The following is an 18,879-nucleotide window of genomic DNA, read 5'->3' as shown; positions in this document are numbered from 1 at the left end:
TGCCTGCCTGCCTGGCTCATCCGTGAGCTGTGACCACCTCCAGGACAGGACTCCACCTTCTGCTCTCTGTGTACCGTGAATCTGCACACAGTGGGCTTTCAGAACCTTAGGAGACTTGAGCCATTCCCACTCGAGCCAGAACCCTCCCCAGGAAGGAAAACAGCTGTGGAGTCCTTTTGGCCCCAGCACTGGTTCCGAAACCCTGGCGGCTCCTAGAGCCTCTACGGTGTGAAGAGGGAGGTCCCTTTTGACAGAGCTTTCCGGCCGTCAGATCTAAGCTGCTGTTTCACTGTCAGCTGTGTCTCTTCCGTTGCAGTGTTGCAGGTGGGCCACGCTGCTCCAAAGGAGCTCACAAGCTGAGTTTCAAGGGAGGTATTGAGAGGACAGGGATGGCTACAACGTGCTGCAAACTGAGTGAGGGTCCCCACAATCCTCAGCAAAGGTGTGTGGTGTGCAAGTGGGGAGTAGAGGGCCCCCAAGTTCCAAAGGAAGGGAGGTACTCGGGAGCTAAAGCCCTTGGCTGCTGTGGTAGCAGCTGCAGATGGCAGCTCGTCCACAGTGCACTTCGAATGAGGTCATATGAGCGGGACTCTGGAAATGGCTCCGAAATCCAGAGAAAGGGGTCAGGGTATGTGGGAATCCGGCGGGGGTGGGGGGTGGATGAAGGAAGGTGTCCTTCCTCTCTCCAGTGCAATTTGGTTTGGTGAGTCTCAAAGCTACCAGATGGCACTTCCCAAGTCAGGCCCCCGCAGGAATCAGGGTGGGCTGCATGCCTCGGCCCCTGCCACAGGGACAAGCCACACCAGTGGCCTCCCTGAGCTCCAATGGCCGGATCTGGGGGTTCTGTCTGGGTGCACACCTGCTTGTTCTGGCCAAGTTCCCCGCTTCTCTGAGCACCAGCTTCAACCTCTCGAATGAGGACATCGATTGCTACCTTGGCACGTTACTCTCTTCATCCTGTGAAGACTCATTAGGCTTATCCTACAATTACTAGCTGGCCCGAGGAGATATCTCCTGAATCCAGATTAAGCTGGAGTCTCCCAGGCTCATCTGGCATGTCTTCCCTGAAGTCTGCCAAAACCCACACCCTTGCGTTTCCAGGGACTCCCCTTAGCCAGCTGGGCAGAAAACCCAGCATGTTTCAAACAAGCTGACAGACAAGCGGGAGAGGACTCACGGGCAGACGGCTTCCCTCAGGTCTCGGGTGGAGCTCTGGGACCACAGCAGCAACAGGCCATCCCAGTCCCTGGGCTCAGCAGCGCCCTCATTCTCACGCCGGCGGCTCTGCCCTGAGGGGAGCAGGAAGGTCACCAACTGCCGCAGGCGGACCTCACGCCCCTCCCACTTATGGAGCCTGACCTCCCCCGGCCCCACCCCTTCCCCTACCCCAGCAGGACGAGAGCTCCTCTTCCCCTGGCTTCTAACGTGAGGCCCGGCCCTGGGCCCCGATTGGGCACTGCCCCAGTCCGGAGCCAATCACAGTGGCCAAGGAGGTGGAAGGCACCGATTGGCCAGGGCCAGGTCATGTGACCATACTCCCCAGGAAACTCAAATATTACCAAGATTCCCTAAGAAACCAATGAACAAAATTATCCAGTAAAGGCAAACCGTACTTTTTAATGAGGCCAAAGTCACAGAAAAAAAAAAAAAAAAGCTTCACAATGAAGTGCTCAAGGAAGCTACAAAATAAACTTTCAAAAAAGTTTAGTAGTTTTTTTAATAGGGTGACGGAGAGCTATACCTATCCCATATATGTGAATTTAGGTTTAAACTAGATTTCCCTTGGCTATTTTATAAGACAAAAAAACCCACATCACCCCCTTTCACTCCCCCCCACACCCAAAAAGTGTTTTAATCTATTGAATTTTTGTGTCCTCAGTTGTGTCTGATTCACGGCAACTCACGATCTCTACACAGCCAGGCTCTTCCGTCCATGGAATTCAGGGCAATTTTTTCTGTCACAGTAAATGCCCACCCTGGGTGATCCAAACGGAAGGGCTCAGAGGCTCCTGAGAGACTAACTCCTTTCAGCTGAGCACAGAGCTGGCTCCTCACTGGGATGCCTGTGGCCTGGGGCTCCCAGAGGGGAGAGCAGCACTCGCCCCACCGTGTGGTCACTGCTGGAAGTGCAGGCTGCTCCTCACTCCCCCTTGACAGTGTCCCTGAGGGCAGAACAGTGTGAAGTTAATCAAGGTGGAAACGCAAACTCCAATGCAAGCAAACTTCCCTCAAGGTCTCCAATACCACTCAGGAACAGGGTATTGGAAACTGCAGGGGATGACATGAATGAAGATGGAGACTTGACACCTTACACCGAGTTCACTTCCAGTTATCCCTAGACAAACATTCCATGAAAACTTGTCACAAATCTAGAGGAACAATGAGCCGAAACCGGACACGTGCTTTGAGTCTTCACACACAAAACTAAAAGGCAGTCCACAAAAAAAACCAGGAGAATACAGTGGACTTTGCAAAATCAAAGATATCTACTGTGGGAAAGACCTCAGTACAAAAGCAAAAGACAGGTCACACATCGCGAGACGAATGAGTGGAAACACAAAGCTTATCAAGGATGTGTCTCCAAACAGACAAAGAACACCAACACAACAAGCCTGTGAAAACTAGGGAAAGGTCTGAAGGGACACCAGACTGAGGAAGACACACACAGAGTATCCCGGATGATGTCCAGCACTGAGGGCCTGAAGAATCAACAGTCTAGTTGTACCTCCTCAGGCCTGTGTGACCCTGGGTGAGGCCTCTGTTTCCCGGTGGCTCTGAGAGATGGACAGGGAGGAAGGGGAAGAGAAATCACTTGCATTTCTAATACTCACAGCAAAGTCTTCCAATGAGAAGGGAATTATCACCCCCACTGACAATGCCATTCACTGAAGTGATCCCCACGGGTCCATCTAACCCAGAAGGGAAGGAAGGACCTGTTCTCACAAAACGGCGAGAGATGGAAGAAGGAAGATCAAGCCCACACCAATCCCTGGAAAGAGAAGCTGTGCTCAGGGCTTGAAAGAATTCCTATTTGGAAAATGATATCCCAGCCCCACAAGGCAATCCACAGCTTCGATGCTATTCCTCCCAAAATGCCAATGCATTTTCGCACCCAACCAAGAATTGCAAAAGGGGTACGGAAACAGAAAAGAGCCTAAATTGTCAATACAATCCGACGAAAAAGCCCCGATACGGACATCCAAGGTTGTGTGAAAGGAAATCAGACGACCAAACTAGGATCCTCAGGAGAGTATCGGAGAAGGCAATGGCGACCCACTCCAGTACTCTTGCCTGGAAAATGCCCTGGACGGAGGAGCCTGGTAGGCTGCAGGCCATGGGGTCGCGCAGAGTCAGACACGACTGAAGTGACTTAGCCGCAGCAGCAGCAGCAGGAGCCGGACAGTATGCTATTGGGAATACAACAACACACACAGATCCAGATCGATGGAATAAAGTTGAGGGTCCAGACACAGACCCCAGCATCCATGCTCAACTCATCTCTGACACAGAAGGGGAGAATATCCAAATGGGAACAAGAAAGCCTCTTCAATACATGTCCATGGGAAAACCAGACAGCTACATCTGAAGAACGCTATTGGTTTTGATCTCAGACCACCTCAATATCGGGGAAAACCTCACCCTAAAGGCTGATGTCATGAGATAGCTAGAAAGAAGCGTAGGTCAAAGGCTCCTTAACATCAGAGTCTCCTTGCCATTTGCTGGGCGGAGGTAGAAATGGGTCTCTTCAAGTAAGGGAAAGAGGTACACGAAGTACACCAATGGGTTTCCATCCAATGGAACCTCTTCACAACAGAGAAGCTAAGCAAGCATTCACAAATGCAAAAGAGAGGAAACGGAACACGAGAGACTCCTTGCAAGTGGTGTATCTGAGAAGGGGTTCATATGGAAAGAGACGAAGAATGCACAGCACTCAGATTCCAAGAAACACCACCACCACCCTTGACCCTTCCCCCATGACCAACTCCGACCTAAAGCCTTTCTCTCCCTCTAACCTATCCCTAAAACATAACCCTCATCTAATCATATACATGTGCATTCCTAGCATCCATCCGTCCACACACGAGAGAGAAAGAGGAAGACACAGACTGAATTGAGAAAGGAAAAGAGAGGGACACAGCCAGAGAGAGACACGGAACCAAAGAGAGGAAAGGAGTCGATGGTCCAGACTTTTCATCAATCTGTCTCGAAGGTAGAAGCAATGACAGCGCCCATCCACCCCAGAAGGGGGAAAAGGACGGAAGGTTTGGAGAGGAAAAGACAAGAACGCAGGGAGCCATTAGAAGCTCAGCCACCCGCAGAAGCCGAGCTGGGACACTTGAACAGAATCTCAATGGAAACAGAGGACCAGAAAGTTGGCCACTCTTTTCTATAAGAGAGGGAGACCTTCGAGTCTTCCTTTCGGTCCTCCAACTTGGATGCGGGGTCTCAAAACAGTCAGGAGGGGGAGTGCCTTTTCCTGGGTACCACGGCACATCCAGGCCTCGTTCTGCCCCATTCTGTGCTGTGTCAGCCCAGGAAGGAATCTTTCTTTCTGAAGTCTCAGCGCACACGCTCCACGTGATATCGGCCCCAGGTGGAAAGGCATGGAGCTGCTCGTAGGCCGACAGACCTAGGAAGCAGATGGGAGAATGACCGCCACTCTGCAGATGGAGAGACTGGGGAAACCCTGAGGGGCATATGCTTGTCCAGGGCCACACCACTTATGAGAAGAAGGAGCCTGGTCTGAGAGCAGCGGGGCCCTCGGAGCTCAGGCCCTGGCTGCACCCAGGCCTCCCCAGGGCTGTCGGCTGGGCTGGGTGGGTGTCACTGTGCCTGCACATGGCTTAAGGGTGGTGGTCGAGCAGTCAGAAACCCAGGGATTCGCTTCGGAAGTTTTGGGGAAGGGACCTCAGCACGAACCCCAGGAAATGATGTCACCTGCCGGCAACAGAACCCAACAGAACCCGCAACCCGGGTATCCAGGCCTCGAGAGCGGAGAGGAGCCCCCAGCCAGATCACTTGCTGCCGAGATGTTCTGCTGTTTGCCCCTGCCCAGAGGCCGGGGCCTCAGGAGAGCTCACAGGCAGTGTGCGTGGGCACCCTGTCGACGTTGGCTCAGGGCACCCCCGAGACGCCTCTGGCCCTTTGCCCGGAGAAACAGAAAGGTAACACGGGGAGCCCCAGGCCGGGCCAGGCCACCTCTCCCATGCCACCCGGAAACACCGGGTCCTTTGCCTGTGTGTGTGGATGCGGGTTTCTCGGGGTGTGTCTCCCTCAAGGAAGCCCAGGTGGATGTGGGGTCAGAAGCCTGCGGACAAGTTGTGTCCACACCCCAGGGGAGAGCATGCTGGGCGGGATGGGGAGAGTGCGGGCAGGGCCGGCCGCCCAGGCTGACCTCACACCCTCAGGTGGGTCTCTTTCCTCCCGGGTGGGGATCTGAGCAGACACACGTCTCTGACCCTTCTGGGCAGAGAAGTTCGAGCAGGCCGAAGCAGCGGCTCCACTGGCCAGGCCCAGCTCGGAAAACTCCCAGCATGGCTGGCTGACGGTCACTGTCGTTGCAGAGCTTCCCACGTGATGAGGCCGAGGACGGGGACACCCCATCCAGCTCCCGGAGGGAGGGGTCGGAGCACCACCCCCCCGCCCGTGAGGCCCAGTGCAGGCTCCAGGTGAGCGTGCCCACGGAGGCATCAGCCCCACCGGGGGCGAAGCGGAGGCGGGGAAGGCCTGCTGCCGAGACACCGCCCAGGATACACCCGGCGGCCCAGTCTGAGGCTGCCACGGAGCTCAGCACACCCGGCTCCGACCCAGAGTCCCGAGAACCCCGGCCTCTGAGGCAGCAGGAGGACCTGGAGCCCAGCACGCCAGAGCACAGAGGTGAGGACGCTGGGGCTGGTGTACGGGAGTGTGTGCGGAGGGGGTGCTGAGCTACACAGGGACGAGTCCCCGAAAGCTGCTGCTGGGCCTGCAGCAAGCGCTGGCCTCACACCCCCCGCCCCCCATCTTGCACACTTCAGTCCCAAAAGACATCCGACCCTGGGTATTCTTTGGGAATCTCTTGGAAGCTTTCTGTCCCGGGATACGCACATGCCAAGGCTGGCCTGCGGGCAAACGATGCTTCTCCCACAGCTCTAGCACTGGCCTCCAACTGGAACCAGGCTCCACTTCCCAGACCTGTCCCTACAGAGGTGGTGGCTCCAGGTGCAGGACCCAGGGATCCACCGAGGGCAGATGGAGAACCGAGACTTGCCCTCGCAGAGACACCAGGCCAGCTGGGTACTGGCCAGCACACCGGGCAGATCGGATCTCCGTGCCTGCAGGACCCCCAGCCCCAGGCACTGATGTCCCACCCCCTCAGCCAGAACCTCCACCTCCACGTGCACCTCTACCTGCTCGGCCTTTGGCAGGAGAACCCGAGGCAGAGGAGGAGTCACCGCCTCGGCAGGGAGAGCCTGCCCTGGCTCCCGCGCAACACCCAGACGCCCACGATGACTCACCCACCCCTGCAGGGAGAACGAGCCCCCGCTCTGGACAGAGACCCAGAGCCCTTGCCGGAAACACCACGTCCAGGGGAGCGGTCGGCTCTGCAGCCTCCATCCCTGTCTGCTCACCGTGGACGCCGTCAACTCGGTCTGCCCCCAGGGGACATGGAGTTCCTTTCCCCCGAACTGCTTTGCATTTGGTTTGTTTCCACCTTTCTGGTGATGTTTTCTTTTTTGCGTGGTTTCCTGTATTTTTGTTGGTTAAGTTGGGATTAGTAAACTTTTTCATCATTGTTGCAATTTGGGAACACTGTTGTGTAACTCTGGTGATACTGTGTTACCATCACCACTTTGTAGTTTCAGACCCGTTCCATCTTTATGCCCCACCCCCCAACAAAGCCTGGATTCAAGGCAAGCACGCCCTGTTCATCCCTCCGCCCGATCCTGAACACAATTTCATCTTTTCCTTCTGCATTCCTTCCTATATTCTTGGTGTCCCCAATCAATGACTCTCAGTGAAATGACTGAAGGAGTTTTTTTCGGACGCTCCACCTACTGTAAGACTCCACTGGAGAGTTCTCATGTTTATGTCCTTTGAACTAGCCTTTGATAGCCGAAAGGACGTTGTACGTCCTTTCAAGATACCATGTGCCAAACGAAGCCCTTTTGGCAAATGCCATCATTATCTCCAGGCAGGCATTGCTGTTTGAAGGGTGCCATCTCAGCCAGAAGGCAGAGGCTGAGCTCCTCTTGTTGCACCAGCTCCCAAAAGAAGCCAAGAAAGGGAGCTGGAACAACAAACCACCCCAACGCCCAGGAAAGCGTTCTTCATGACAGAAGGCTAGAAAATGACCCAACATCCTTGTGGCCCAGAACCCCTCTAGAAATTCACTGTTCCATAAAAAAGAGAAACAGATGGGAAGTTCCAAGGAGAGGCAATGCCCATGGCCAGTGTATTTTAGAGACGGCCTGACCGCTCCGGGGAAGACACGCACTGACAGAACCCCTTGGGAAACAGCCGTGATAGTCCTCACTGTCGTAAGGGATTCCTCTGGGGACAACCTGCCCTGGGCACCACACGAGGGAGCAGACCGGCTTCTCTTCCTCTGCCCCCACACCATTCACTCATGAAGGCAGCTCAGGTGTTCTCATGCCCTGCCTGCCTGCCTGCCTGGCTCATCCGTGAGCTGTGACCACCTCCAGGACAGGACTCCACCTTCTGCTCTCTGTGTACCGTGAATCTGCACACAGTGGGCTTTCAGAACCTTAGGAGACTTGAGCCATTCCCACTCGAGCCAGAACCCTCCCCAGGAAGGAAAACAGCTGTGGAGTCCTTTTGGCCCCAGCACTGGTTCCGAAACCCTGGCGGCTCCTAGAGCCTCTACGGTGTGAAGAGGGAGGTCCCTTTTGACAGAGCTTTCCGGCCGTCAGATCTAAGCTGCTGTTTCACTGTCAGCTGTGTCTCTTCCGTTGCAGTGTTGCAGGTGGGCCACGCTGCTCCAAAGGAGCTCACAAGCTGAGTTTCAAGGGAGGTATTGAGAGGACAGGGATGGCTACAACGTGCTGCAAACTGAGTGAGGGTCCCCACAATCCTCAGCAAAGGTGTGTGGTGTGCAAGTGGGGAGTAGAGGGCCCCCAAGTTCCAAAGGAAGGGAGGTACTCGGGAGCTAAAGCCCTTGGCTGCTGTGGTAGCAGCTGCAGATGGCAGCTCGTCCACAGTGCACTTCGAATGAGGTCATATGAGCGGGACTCTGGAAATGGCTCCGAAATCCAGAGAAAGGGGTCAGGGTATGTGGGAATCCGGCGGGGGTGGGGGGTGGATGAAGGAAGGTGTCCTTCCTCTCTCCAGTGCAATTTGGTTTGGTGAGTCTCAAAGCTACCAGATGGCACTTCCCAAGTCAGGCCCCCGCAGGAATCAGGGTGGGCTGCATGCCTCGGCCCCTGCCACAGGGACAAGCCACACCAGTGGCCTCCCTGAGCTCCAATGGCCGGATCTGGGGGTTCTGTCTGGGTGCACACCTGCTTGTTCTGGCCAAGTTCCCCGCTTCTCTGAGCACCAGCTTCAACCTCTCGAATGAGGACATCGATTGCTACCTTGGCACGTTACTCTCTTCATCCTGTGAAGACTCATTAGGCTTATCCTACAATTACTAGCTGGCCCGAGGAGATATCTCCTGAATCCAGATTAAGCTGGAGTCTCCCAGGCTCATCTGGCATGTCTTCCCTGAAGTCTGCCAAAACCCACACCCTTGCGTTTCCAGGGACTCCCCTTAGCCAGCTGGGCAGAAAACCCAGCATGTTTCAAACAAGCTGACAGACAAGCGGGAGAGGACTCACGGGCAGACGGCTTCCCTCAGGTCTCGGGTGGAGCTCTGGGACCACAGCAGCAACAGGCCATCCCAGTCCCTGGGCTCAGCAGCGCCCTCATTCTCACGCCGGCGGCTCTGCCCTGAGGGGAGCAGGAAGGTCACCAACTGCCGCAGGCGGACCTCACGCCCCTCCCACTTATGGAGCCTGACCTCCCCCGGCCCCACCCCTTCCCCTACCCCAGCAGGACGAGAGCTCCTCTTCCCCTGGCTTCTAACGTGAGGCCCGGCCCTGGGCCCCGATTGGGCACTGCCCCAGTCCGGAGCCAATCACAGTGGCCAAGGAGGTGGAAGGCACCGATTGGCCAGGGCCAGGTCATGTGACCATACTCCCCAGGAAACTCAAATATTACCAAGATTCCCTAAGAAACCAATGAACAAAATTATCCAGTAAAGGCAAACCGTGCTTTTTAATGAGGCCAAAGTCACAGAAAAAAAAAAAAAAAAGCTTCACAATGAAGTGCTCAAGGAAGCTACAAAATAAACTTTCAAAAAAGTTTAGTAGTTTTTTTAATAGGGTGACGGAGAGCTATACCTATCCCATATATGTGAATTTAGGTTTAAACTAGATTTCCCTTGGCTATTTTATAAGACAAAAAAACCCACATCACCCCCTTTCACTCCCCCCCACACCCAAAAAGTGTTTTAATCTATTGAATTTTTGTGTCCTCAGTTGTGTCTGATTCACGGCAACTCACGATCTCTACACAGCCAGGCTCTTCCGTCCATGGAATTCAGGGCAATTTTTTCTGTCACAGTAAATGCCCACCCTGGGTGATCCAAACGGAAGGGCTCAGAGGCTCCTGAGAGACTAACTCCTTTCAGCTGAGCACAGAGCTGGCTCCTCACTGGGATGCCTGTGGCCTGGGGCTCCCAGAGGGGAGAGCAGCACTCGCCCCACCGTGTGGTCACTGCTGGAAGTGCAGGCTGCTCCTCACTCCCCCTTGACAGTGTCCCTGAGGGCAGAACAGTGTGAAGTTAATCAAGGTGGAAACGCAAACTCCAATGCAAGCAAACTTCCCTCAAGGTCTCCAATACCACTCAGGAACAGGGTATTGGAAACTGCAGGGGATGACATGAATGAAGATGGAGACTTGACACCTTACACCGAGTTCACTTCCAGTTATCCCTAGACAAACATTCCATGAAAACTTGTCACAAATCTAGAGGAACAATGAGCCGAAACCGGACACGTGCTTTGAGTCTTCACACACAAAACTAAAAGGCAGTCCACAAAAAAAAACCAGGAGAATACAGTGGACTTTGCAAAATCAAAGATATCTACTGTGGGAAAGACCTCAGTACAAAAGCAAAAGACAGGTCACACATCGCGAGACGAATGAGTGGAAACACAAAGCTTATCAAGGATGTGTCTCCAAACAGACAAAGAACACCAACACAACAAGCCTGTGAAAACTAGGGAAAGGTCTGAAGGGACACCAGACTGAGGAAGACACACACAGAGTATCCCGGATGATGTCCAGCACTGAGGGCCTGAAGAATCAACAGTCTAGTTGTACCTCCTCAGGCCTGTGTGACCCTGGGTGAGGCCTCTGTTTCCCGGTGGCTCTGAGAGATGGACAGGGAGGAAGGGGAAGAGAAATCACTTGCATTTCTAATACTCACAGCAAAGTCTTCCAATGAGAAGGGAATTATCACCCCCACTGACAATGCCATTCACTGAAGTGATCCCCACGGGTCCATCTAACCCAGAAGGGAAGGAAGGACCTGTTCTCACAAAACGGCGAGAGATGGAAGAAGGAAGATCAAGCCCACACCAATCCCTGGAAAGAGAAGCTGTGCTCAGGGCTTGAAAGAATTCCTATTTGGAAAATGATATCCCAGCCCCACAAGGCAATCCACAGCTTCGATGCTATTCCTCCCAAAATGCCAATGCATTTTCGCACCCAACCAAGAATTGCAAAAGGGGTACGGAAACAGAAAAGAGCCTAAATTGTCAATACAATCCGACGAAAAAGCCCCGATACGGACATCCAAGGTTGTGTGAAAGGAAATCAGACGACCAAACTAGGATCCTCAGGAGAGTATCGGAGAAGGCAATGGCGACCCACTCCAGTACTCTTGCCTGGAAAATGCCCTGGACGGAGGAGCCTGGTAGGCTGCAGGCCATGGGGTCGCGCAGAGTCAGACACGACTGAAGTGACTTAGCCGCAGCAGCAGCAGCAGGAGCCGGACAGTATGCTATTGGGAATACAACAACACACACAGATCCAGATCGATGGAATAAAGTTGAGGGTCCAGACACAGACCCCAGCATCCATGCTCAACTCATCTCTGACACAGAAGGGGAGAATATCCAAATGGGAACAAGAAAGCCTCTTCAATACATGTCCATGGGAAAACCAGACAGCTACATCTGAAGAACGCTATTGGTTTTGATCTCAGACCACCTCAATATCGGGGAAAACCTCACCCTAAAGGCTGATGTCATGAGATAGCTAGAAAGAAGCGTAGGTCAAAGGCTCCTTAACATCAGAGTCTCCTTGCCATTTGCTGGGCGGAGGTAGAAATGGGTCTCTTCAAGTAAGGGAAAGAGGTACACGAAGTACACCAATGGGTTTCCATCCAATGGAACCTCTTCACAACAGAGAAGCTAAGCAAGCATTCACAAATGCAAAAGAGAGGAAACGGAACACGAGAGACTCCTTGCAAGTGGTGTATCTGAGAAGGGGTTCATATGGAAAGAGACGAAGAATGCACAGCACTCAGATTCCAAGAAACACCACCACCACCCTTGACCCTTCCCCCATGACCAACTCCGACCTAAAGCCTTTCTCTCCCTCTAACCTATCCCTAAAACATAACCCTCATCTAATCATATACATGTGCATTCCTAGCATCCATCCGTCCACACACGAGAGAGAAAGAGGAAGACACAGACTGAATTGAGAAAGGAAAAGAGAGGGACACAGCCAGAGAGAGACACGGAACCAAAGAGAGGAAAGGAGTCGATGGTCCAGACTTTTCATCAATCTGTCTCGAAGGTAGAAGCAATGACAGCGCCCATCCACCCCAGAAGGGGGAAAAGGACGGAAGGTTTGGAGAGGAAAAGACAAGAACGCAGGGAGCCATTAGAAGCTCAGCCACCCGCAGAAGCCGAGCTGGGACACTTGAACAGAATCTCAATGGAAACAGAGGACCAGAAAGTTGGCCACTCTTTTCTATAAGAGAGGGAGACCTTCGAGTCTTCCTTTCGGTCCTCCAACTTGGATGCGGGGTCTCAAAACAGTCAGGAGGGGGAGTGCCTTTTCCTGGGTACCACGGCACATCCAGGCCTCGTTCTGCCCCATTCTGTGCTGTGTCAGCCCAGGAAGGAATCTTTCTTTCTGAAGTCTCAGCGCACACGCTCCACGTGATATCGGCCCCAGGTGGAAAGGCATGGAGCTGCTCGTAGGCCGACAGACCTAGGAAGCAGATGGGAGAATGACCGCCACTCTGCAGATGGAGAGACTGGGGAAACCCTGAGGGGCATATGCTTGTCCAGGGCCACACCACTTATGAGAAGAAGGAGCCTGGTCTGAGAGCAGCGGGGCCCTCGGAGCTCAGGCCCTGGCTGCACCCAGGCCTCCCCAGGGCTGTCGGCTGGGCTGGGTGGGTGTCACTGTGCCTGCACATGGCTTAAGGGTGGTGGTCGAGCAGTCAGAAACCCAGGGATTCGCTTGGGAAGTTTTGGGGAAGGGACCTCAGCACGAACCCCAGGAAATGATGTCACCTGCCGGCAACAGAACCCAACAGAACCCGCAACCCGGGTATCCAGGCCTCGAGAGCGGAGAGGAGCCCCCAGCCAGATCACTTGCTGCCGAGATGTTCTGCTGTTTGCCCCTGCCCAGAGGCCGGGGCCTCAGGAGAGCTCACAGGCAGTGTGCGTGGGCACCCTGTCGACGTTGGCTCAGGGCACCCCCGAGACGCCTCTGGCCCTTTGCCCGGAGAAACAGAAAGGTAACACGGGGAGCCCCAGGCCGGGCCAGGCCACCTCTCCCATGCCACCCGGAAACACCGGGTCCTTTGCCTGTGTGTGTGGATGCGGGTTTCTCGGGGTGTGTCTCCCTCAAGGAAGCCCAGGTGGATGTGGGGTCAGAAGCCTGCGGACAAGTTGTGTCCACACCCCAGGGGAGAGCATGCTGGGCGGGATGGGGAGAGTGCGGGCAGGGCCGGCCACCCAGGCTGACCTCACACCCTCAGGTGGGTCTCTTTCCTCCCGGGTGGGGATCTGAGCAGACACACGTCTCTGACCCTTCTGGGCAGAGAAGTTCGAGCAGGCCGAAGCAGCGGCTCCACTGGCCAGGCCCAGCTCGGAAAACTCCCAGCATGGCTGGCTGACGGTCACTGTCGTTGCAGAGCTTCCCACGTGATGAGGCCGAGGACGGGGACACCCCATCCAGCTCCCGGAGGGAGGGGTCGGAGCACCACCCCCCCGCCCGTGAGGCCCAGTGCAGGCTCCAGGTGAGCGTGCCCACGGAGGCATCAGCCCCACCGGGGGCGAAGCGGAGGCGGGGAAGGCCTGCTGCCGAGACACCGCCCAGGATACACCCGGCGGCCCAGTCTGAGGCTGCCACGGAGCTCAGCACACCCGGCTCCGACCCAGAGTCCCGAGAACCCCGGCCTCTGAGGCAGCAGGAGGACCTGGAGCCCAGCACGCCAGAGCACAGAGGTGAGGACGCTGGGGCTGGTGTACGGGAGTGTGTGCGGAGGGGGTGCTGAGCTACACAGGGACGAGTCCCCGAAAGCTGCTGCTGGGCCTGCAGCAAGCGCTGGCCTCACACCCCCCGCCCCCCATCTTGCACACTTCAGTCCCAAAAGACATCCGACCCTGGGTATTCTTTGGGAATCTCTTGGAAGCTTTCTGTCCCGGGATACGCACATGCCAAGGCTGGCCTGTGGGCAAACGATGCTTCTCCCACAGCTCTAGCACTGGCCTCCAACTGGAACCAGGCTCCACTTCCCAGACCTGTCCCTACAGAGGTGGTGGCTCCAGGTGCAGGACCCAGGGATCCACCGAGGGCAGATGGAGAACCGAGACTTGCCCTCGCAGAGACACCAGGCCAGCTGGGTACTGGCCAGCACACCGGGCAGATCGGATCTCCGTGCCTGCAGGACCCCCAGCCCCAGGCACTGATGTCCCACCCCCTCAGCCAGAACCTCCACCTCCACGTGCACCTCTACCTGCTCGGCCTTTGGCAGGAGAACCCGAGGCAGAGGAGGAGTCACCGCCTCGGCAGGGAGAGCCTGCCCTGGCTCCCGCGCAACACCCAGACGCCCACGATGACTCACCCACCCCTGCAGGGAGAACGAGCCCCCGCTCTGGACAGAGACCCAGAGCCCTTGCCGGAAACACCACGTCCAGGGGAGCGGTCGGCTCTGCAGCCTCCATCCCTGTCTGCTCACCGTGGACGCCGTCAACTCGGTCTGCCCCCAGGGGACATGGAGTTCCTTTCCCCCGAACTGCTTTGCATTTGGTTTGTTTCCACCTTTCTGGTGATGTTTTCTTTTTTGCGTGGTTTCCTGTATTTTTGTTGGTTAAGTTGGGATTAGTAAACTTTTTCATCATTGTTGCAATTTGGGAACACTGTTGTGTAACTCTGGTGATACTGTGTTACCATCACCACTTTGTAGTTTCAGACCCGTTCCATCTTTATGCCCCACCCCCCAACAAAGCCTGGATTCAAGGCAAGCACGCCCTGTTCATCCCTCCGCCCGATCCTGAACACAATTTCATCTTTTCCTTCTGCATTCCTTCCTATATTCTTGGTGTCCCCAATCAATGACTCTCAGTGAAATGACTGAAGGAGTTTTTTTCGGACGCTCCACCTACTGTAAGACTCCACTGGAGAGTTCTCATGTTTATGTCCTTTGAACTAGCCTTTGATAGCCGAAAGTTCGTTGTACGTCCTTTCAAGATACCATGTGCCAAACGAAGCCCTTTTGGCAAATGCCATCATTATCTCCAGGCAGGCATTGCTGTTTGAAGGGTGCCATCTCAGCCAGAAGGCAGAGGCTGAGCTCCTCTTGTTGCACCAGCTCCCAAAAGAAGCCAAGAAAGGGAGCTGGAACAACAAACCACCCCAACGCCCAGGAAAGCGTTCTTCATGACAGAAGGCTAGAAAATGACCCAACATCCTTGTGGCCCAGAACCCCTCTAGAAATTCACTGTTCCATAAAAAAGAGAAACAGATGGGAAGTTCCAAGGAGAGGCAATGCCCATGGCCAGTGTATTTTAGAGACGGCCTGACCGCTCCGGGGAAGACACGCACTGACAGAACCCCTTGGGAAACAGCCGTGATAGTCCTCACTGTCGTAAGGGATTCCTCTGGGGACAACCTGCCCTGGGCACCACACGAGGGAGCAGACCGGCTTCTCTTCCTCTGCCCCCACACCATTCACTCATGAAGGCAGCTCAGGTGTTCTCATGCCCTGCCTGCCTGCCTGCCTGGCTCATCCGTGAGCTGTGACCACCTCCAGGACAGGACTCCACCTTCTGCTCTCTGTGTACCGTGAATCTGCACACAGTGGGCTTTCAGAACCTTAGGAGACTTGAGCCATTCCCACTCGAGCCAGAACCCTCCCCAGGAAGGAAAACAGCTGTGGAGTCCTTTTGGCCCCAGCACTGGTTCCGAAACCCTGGCGGCTCCTAGAGCCTCTACGGTGTGAAGAGGGAGGTCCCTTTTGACAGAGCTTTCCGGCCGTCAGATCTAAGCTGCTGTTTCACTGTCAGCTGTGTCTCTTCCGTTGCAGTGTTGCAGGTGGGCCACGCTGCTCCAAAGGAGCTCACAAGCTGAGTTTCAAGGGAGGTATTGAGAGGACAGGGATGGCTACAACGTGCTGCAAACTGAGTGAGGGTCCCCACAATCCTCAGCAAAGGTGTGTGGTGTGCAAGTGGGGAGTAGAGGGCCCCCAAGTTCCAAAGGAAGGGAGGTACTCGGGAGCTAAAGCCCTTGGCTGCTGTGGTAGCAGCTGCAGATGGCAGCTCGTCCACAGTGCACTTCGAATGAGGTCATATGAGCGGGACTCTGGAAATGGCTCCGAAATCCAGAGAAAGGGGTCAGGGTATGTGGGAATCCGGCGGGGGTGGGGGGTGGATGAAGGAAGGTGTCCTTCCTCTCTCCAGTGCAATTTGGTTTGGTGAGTCTCAAAGCTACCAGATGGCACTTCCCAAGTCAGGCCCCCGCAGGAATCAGGGTGGGCTGCATGCCTCGGCCCCTGCCACAGGGACAAGCCACACCAGTGGCCTCCCTGAGCTCCAATGGCCGGATCTGGGGGTTCTGTCTGGGTGCACACCTGCTTGTTCTGGCCAAGTTCCCCGCTTCTCTGAGCACCAGCTTCAACCTCTCGAATGAGGACATCGATTGCTACCTTGGCACGTTACTCTCTTCATCCTGTGAAGACTCATTAGGCTTATCCTACAATTACTAGCTGGCCCGAGGAGATATCTCCTGAATCCAGATTAAGCTGGAGTCTCCCAGGCTCATCTGGCATGTCTTCCCTGAAGTCTGCCAAAACCCACACCCTTGCGTTTCCAGGGACTCCCCTTAGCCAGCTGGGCAGAAAACCCAGCATGTTTCAAACAAGCTGACAGACAAGCGGGAGAGGACTCACGGGCAGACGGCTTCCCTCAGGTCTCGGGTGGAGCTCTGGGACCACAGCAGCAACAGGCCATCCCAGTCCCTGGGCTCAGCAGCGCCCTCATTCTCACGCCGGCGGCTCTGCCCTGAGGGGAGCAGGAAGGTCACCAACTGCCGCAGGCGGACCTCACGCCCCTCCCACTTATGGAGCCTGACCTCCCCCGGCCCCACCCCTTCCCCTACCCCAGCAGGACGAGAGCTCCTCTTCCCCTGGCTTCTAACGTGAGGCCCGGCCCTGGGCCCCGATTGGGCACTGCCCCAGTCCGGAGCCAATCACAGTGGCCAAGGAGGTGGAAGGCACCGATTGGCCAGGGCCAGGTCATGTGACCATACTCCCCAGGAAACTCAAATATTACCAAGATTCCCTAAGAAACCAATGAACAAAATTATCCAGTAAAGGCAAACCGTACTTTTTAATGAGGCCAAAGTCACAGGAAAAAAAAAAAAAAAAGCTTCACAATGAAGTGCTCAAGGAAGCTGCAAAATAAACTTTCAGAAAAGTTTAGTAGTTTTTTTAATAGGGTGACGGAGAGCTATACCTATCCCATATATGTGAATTTAGGTTTAAACTAGATTTCCCTTGGCTATTTTATAAGACAAAAAAACCCACATCACCCCCTTTCACTCCCCCCCACACCCAAAAAGTGTTTTAATCTATTGAATTTTTGTGTCCTCAGTTGTGTCTGATTCACGGCAACTCACGATCTCTACACAGCCAGGCTCTTCCGTCCATGGAATTCAGGGCAATTTTTTCTGTCACAGTAAATGCCCACCCTGGGTGATCCAAACGGAAGGGCTCAGAGGCTCCTGAGAGACTAACTCCTTTCAGCTGAGCACAGAGCTGGCTCCTCACTGGGATGCCTGTGGCCTGGGGCTCCCAGAGGGGAGAGCAGCACTCGCCCCACCGTGTGGTCACTGCTGGAAGTGCAGGCTGCTCCTCACTCCCCCTTGACAGTGTCCCTGAGGGCAGAACAGTGTGAAGTTAATCAAGGTGGAAACGCAAACTCCAATGCAAGCAAACTTCCCTCAAGGTCTCCAATACCACTCAGGAACAGGGTATTGGAAACTGCAGGGGATGACATGAATGAAGATGGAGACTTGACACCTTACACCGAGTTCACTTCCAGTTATCCCTAGACAAACATTCCATGAAAACTTGTCACAAATCTAGAGGAACAATGAGCCGAAACCGGACACGTGCTTTGAGTCTTCACACACAAAACTAAAAGGCAGTCCACAAAAAAAACCAGGAGAATACAGTGGACTTTGCAAAATCAAAGATATCTACTGTGGGAAAGACCTCAGTACAAAAGCAAAAGACAGGTCACACATCGCGAGACGAATGAGTGGAAACACAAAGCTTATCAAGGATGTGTCTCCAAACAGACAAAGAACACCAACACAACAAGCCTGTGAAAACTAGGGAAAGGTCTGAAGGGACACCAGACTGAGGAAGACACACACAGAGTATCCCGGATGATGTCCAGCACTGAGGGCCTGAAGAATCAACAGTCTAGTTGTACCTCCTCAGGCCTGTGTGACCCTGGGTGAGGCCTCTGTTTCCCGGTGGCTCTGAGAGATGGACAGGGAGGAAGGGGAAGAGAAATCACTTGCATTTCTAATACTCACAGCAAAGTCTTCCAATGAGAAGGGAATTATCACCCCCACTGACAATGCCATTCACTGAAGTGATCCCCACGGGTCCATCTAACCCAGAAGGGAAGGAAGGACCTGTTCTCACAAAACGGCGAGAGATGGAAGAAGGAAGATCAAGCCCACACCAATCCCTGGAAAGAGAAGCTGTGCTCAGGGCTTGAAAGAATTCCTATTTGGAAAATGATATCCCAGCCCCACAAGGCAATCCACAGCTTCGATGCTATTCCTCCCAAAATGCCAATGCATTTTCGCACCCAACCAAGAATTGCAAAAGGGGTACGGAAACAGAAAAGAGCCTAAATTGTCAATACAATCCGACGAAAAAGCCCCGATACGGACATCCAAGGTTGTGTGAAAGGAAATCAGACGACCAAACTAGGATCCTCAGGAGAGTATCGGAGAAGGCAATGGCGACCCACTCCAGTACTCTTGCCTGGAAAATGCCCTGGACGGAGGAGCCTGGTAGGCTGCAGGCCATGGGGTCGCGCAGAGTCAGACACGACTGAAGTGACTTAGCCGCAGCAGCAGCAGCAGGAGCCGGACAGTATGCTATTGGGAATACAACAACACACACAGATCCAGATCGATGGAATAAAGTTGAGGGTCCAGACACAGACCCCAGCATCCATGCTCAACTCATCTCTGACACAGAAGGGGAGAATATCCAAATGGGAACAAGAAAGCCTCTTCAATACATGTCCATGGGAAAACCAGACAGCTACATCTGAAGAACGC

The 18,879-nt window shown here is 54.4% G+C and overlaps 2 protein-coding genes across 2 annotated transcripts; both read left to right on the top strand.

Annotated features, from left to right (window-relative positions):
- The first annotated feature begins 4,542 nt into the window (after positions 1–4,542).
- On the top strand, positions 4,543–6,782 carry LOC145517107 (uncharacterized). Its single transcript, XM_081519366.1, has 3 exons — positions 4,543–5,165; positions 5,565–5,877; positions 6,130–6,782. Exons 1-3 carry the CDS (start codon positions 4,929–4,931, stop codon positions 6,756–6,758), a joined length of 1,179 nt encoding a protein of 392 aa, XP_081375492.1. The 5' UTR covers positions 4,543–4,928; the 3' UTR covers positions 6,759–6,782.
- Positions 6,783–12,618: 5,836 nt separating this feature from the next.
- On the top strand, positions 12,619–16,576 carry LOC145517273 (uncharacterized). Its single transcript, XM_081519549.1, has 3 exons — positions 12,619–12,808; positions 13,208–13,520; positions 13,773–16,576. The coding sequence occupies exons 1-3, from the start codon at positions 12,674–12,676 to the stop codon at positions 14,399–14,401; spliced, it is 1,077 nt and encodes a 358-aa protein (XP_081375675.1). The 5' UTR covers positions 12,619–12,673; the 3' UTR covers positions 14,402–16,576.
- Positions 16,577–18,879: the final 2,303 nt, after the last annotated feature.

The sequence above is a fragment of the Giraffa tippelskirchi genome, chromosome 8 (genome assembly GCF_054371585.1).
Source record: "Giraffa tippelskirchi isolate mGirTip1 chromosome 8, T2T-mGirTip1v1.2.pri, whole genome shotgun sequence".
Classification (NCBI taxonomy): Eukaryota; Metazoa; Chordata; class Mammalia; order Artiodactyla; family Giraffidae; genus Giraffa; species Giraffa tippelskirchi.
The sequence above is the reverse complement of the archived record's forward strand: the minus strand, read 5'-3'. Positions and strand labels throughout refer to the sequence as shown.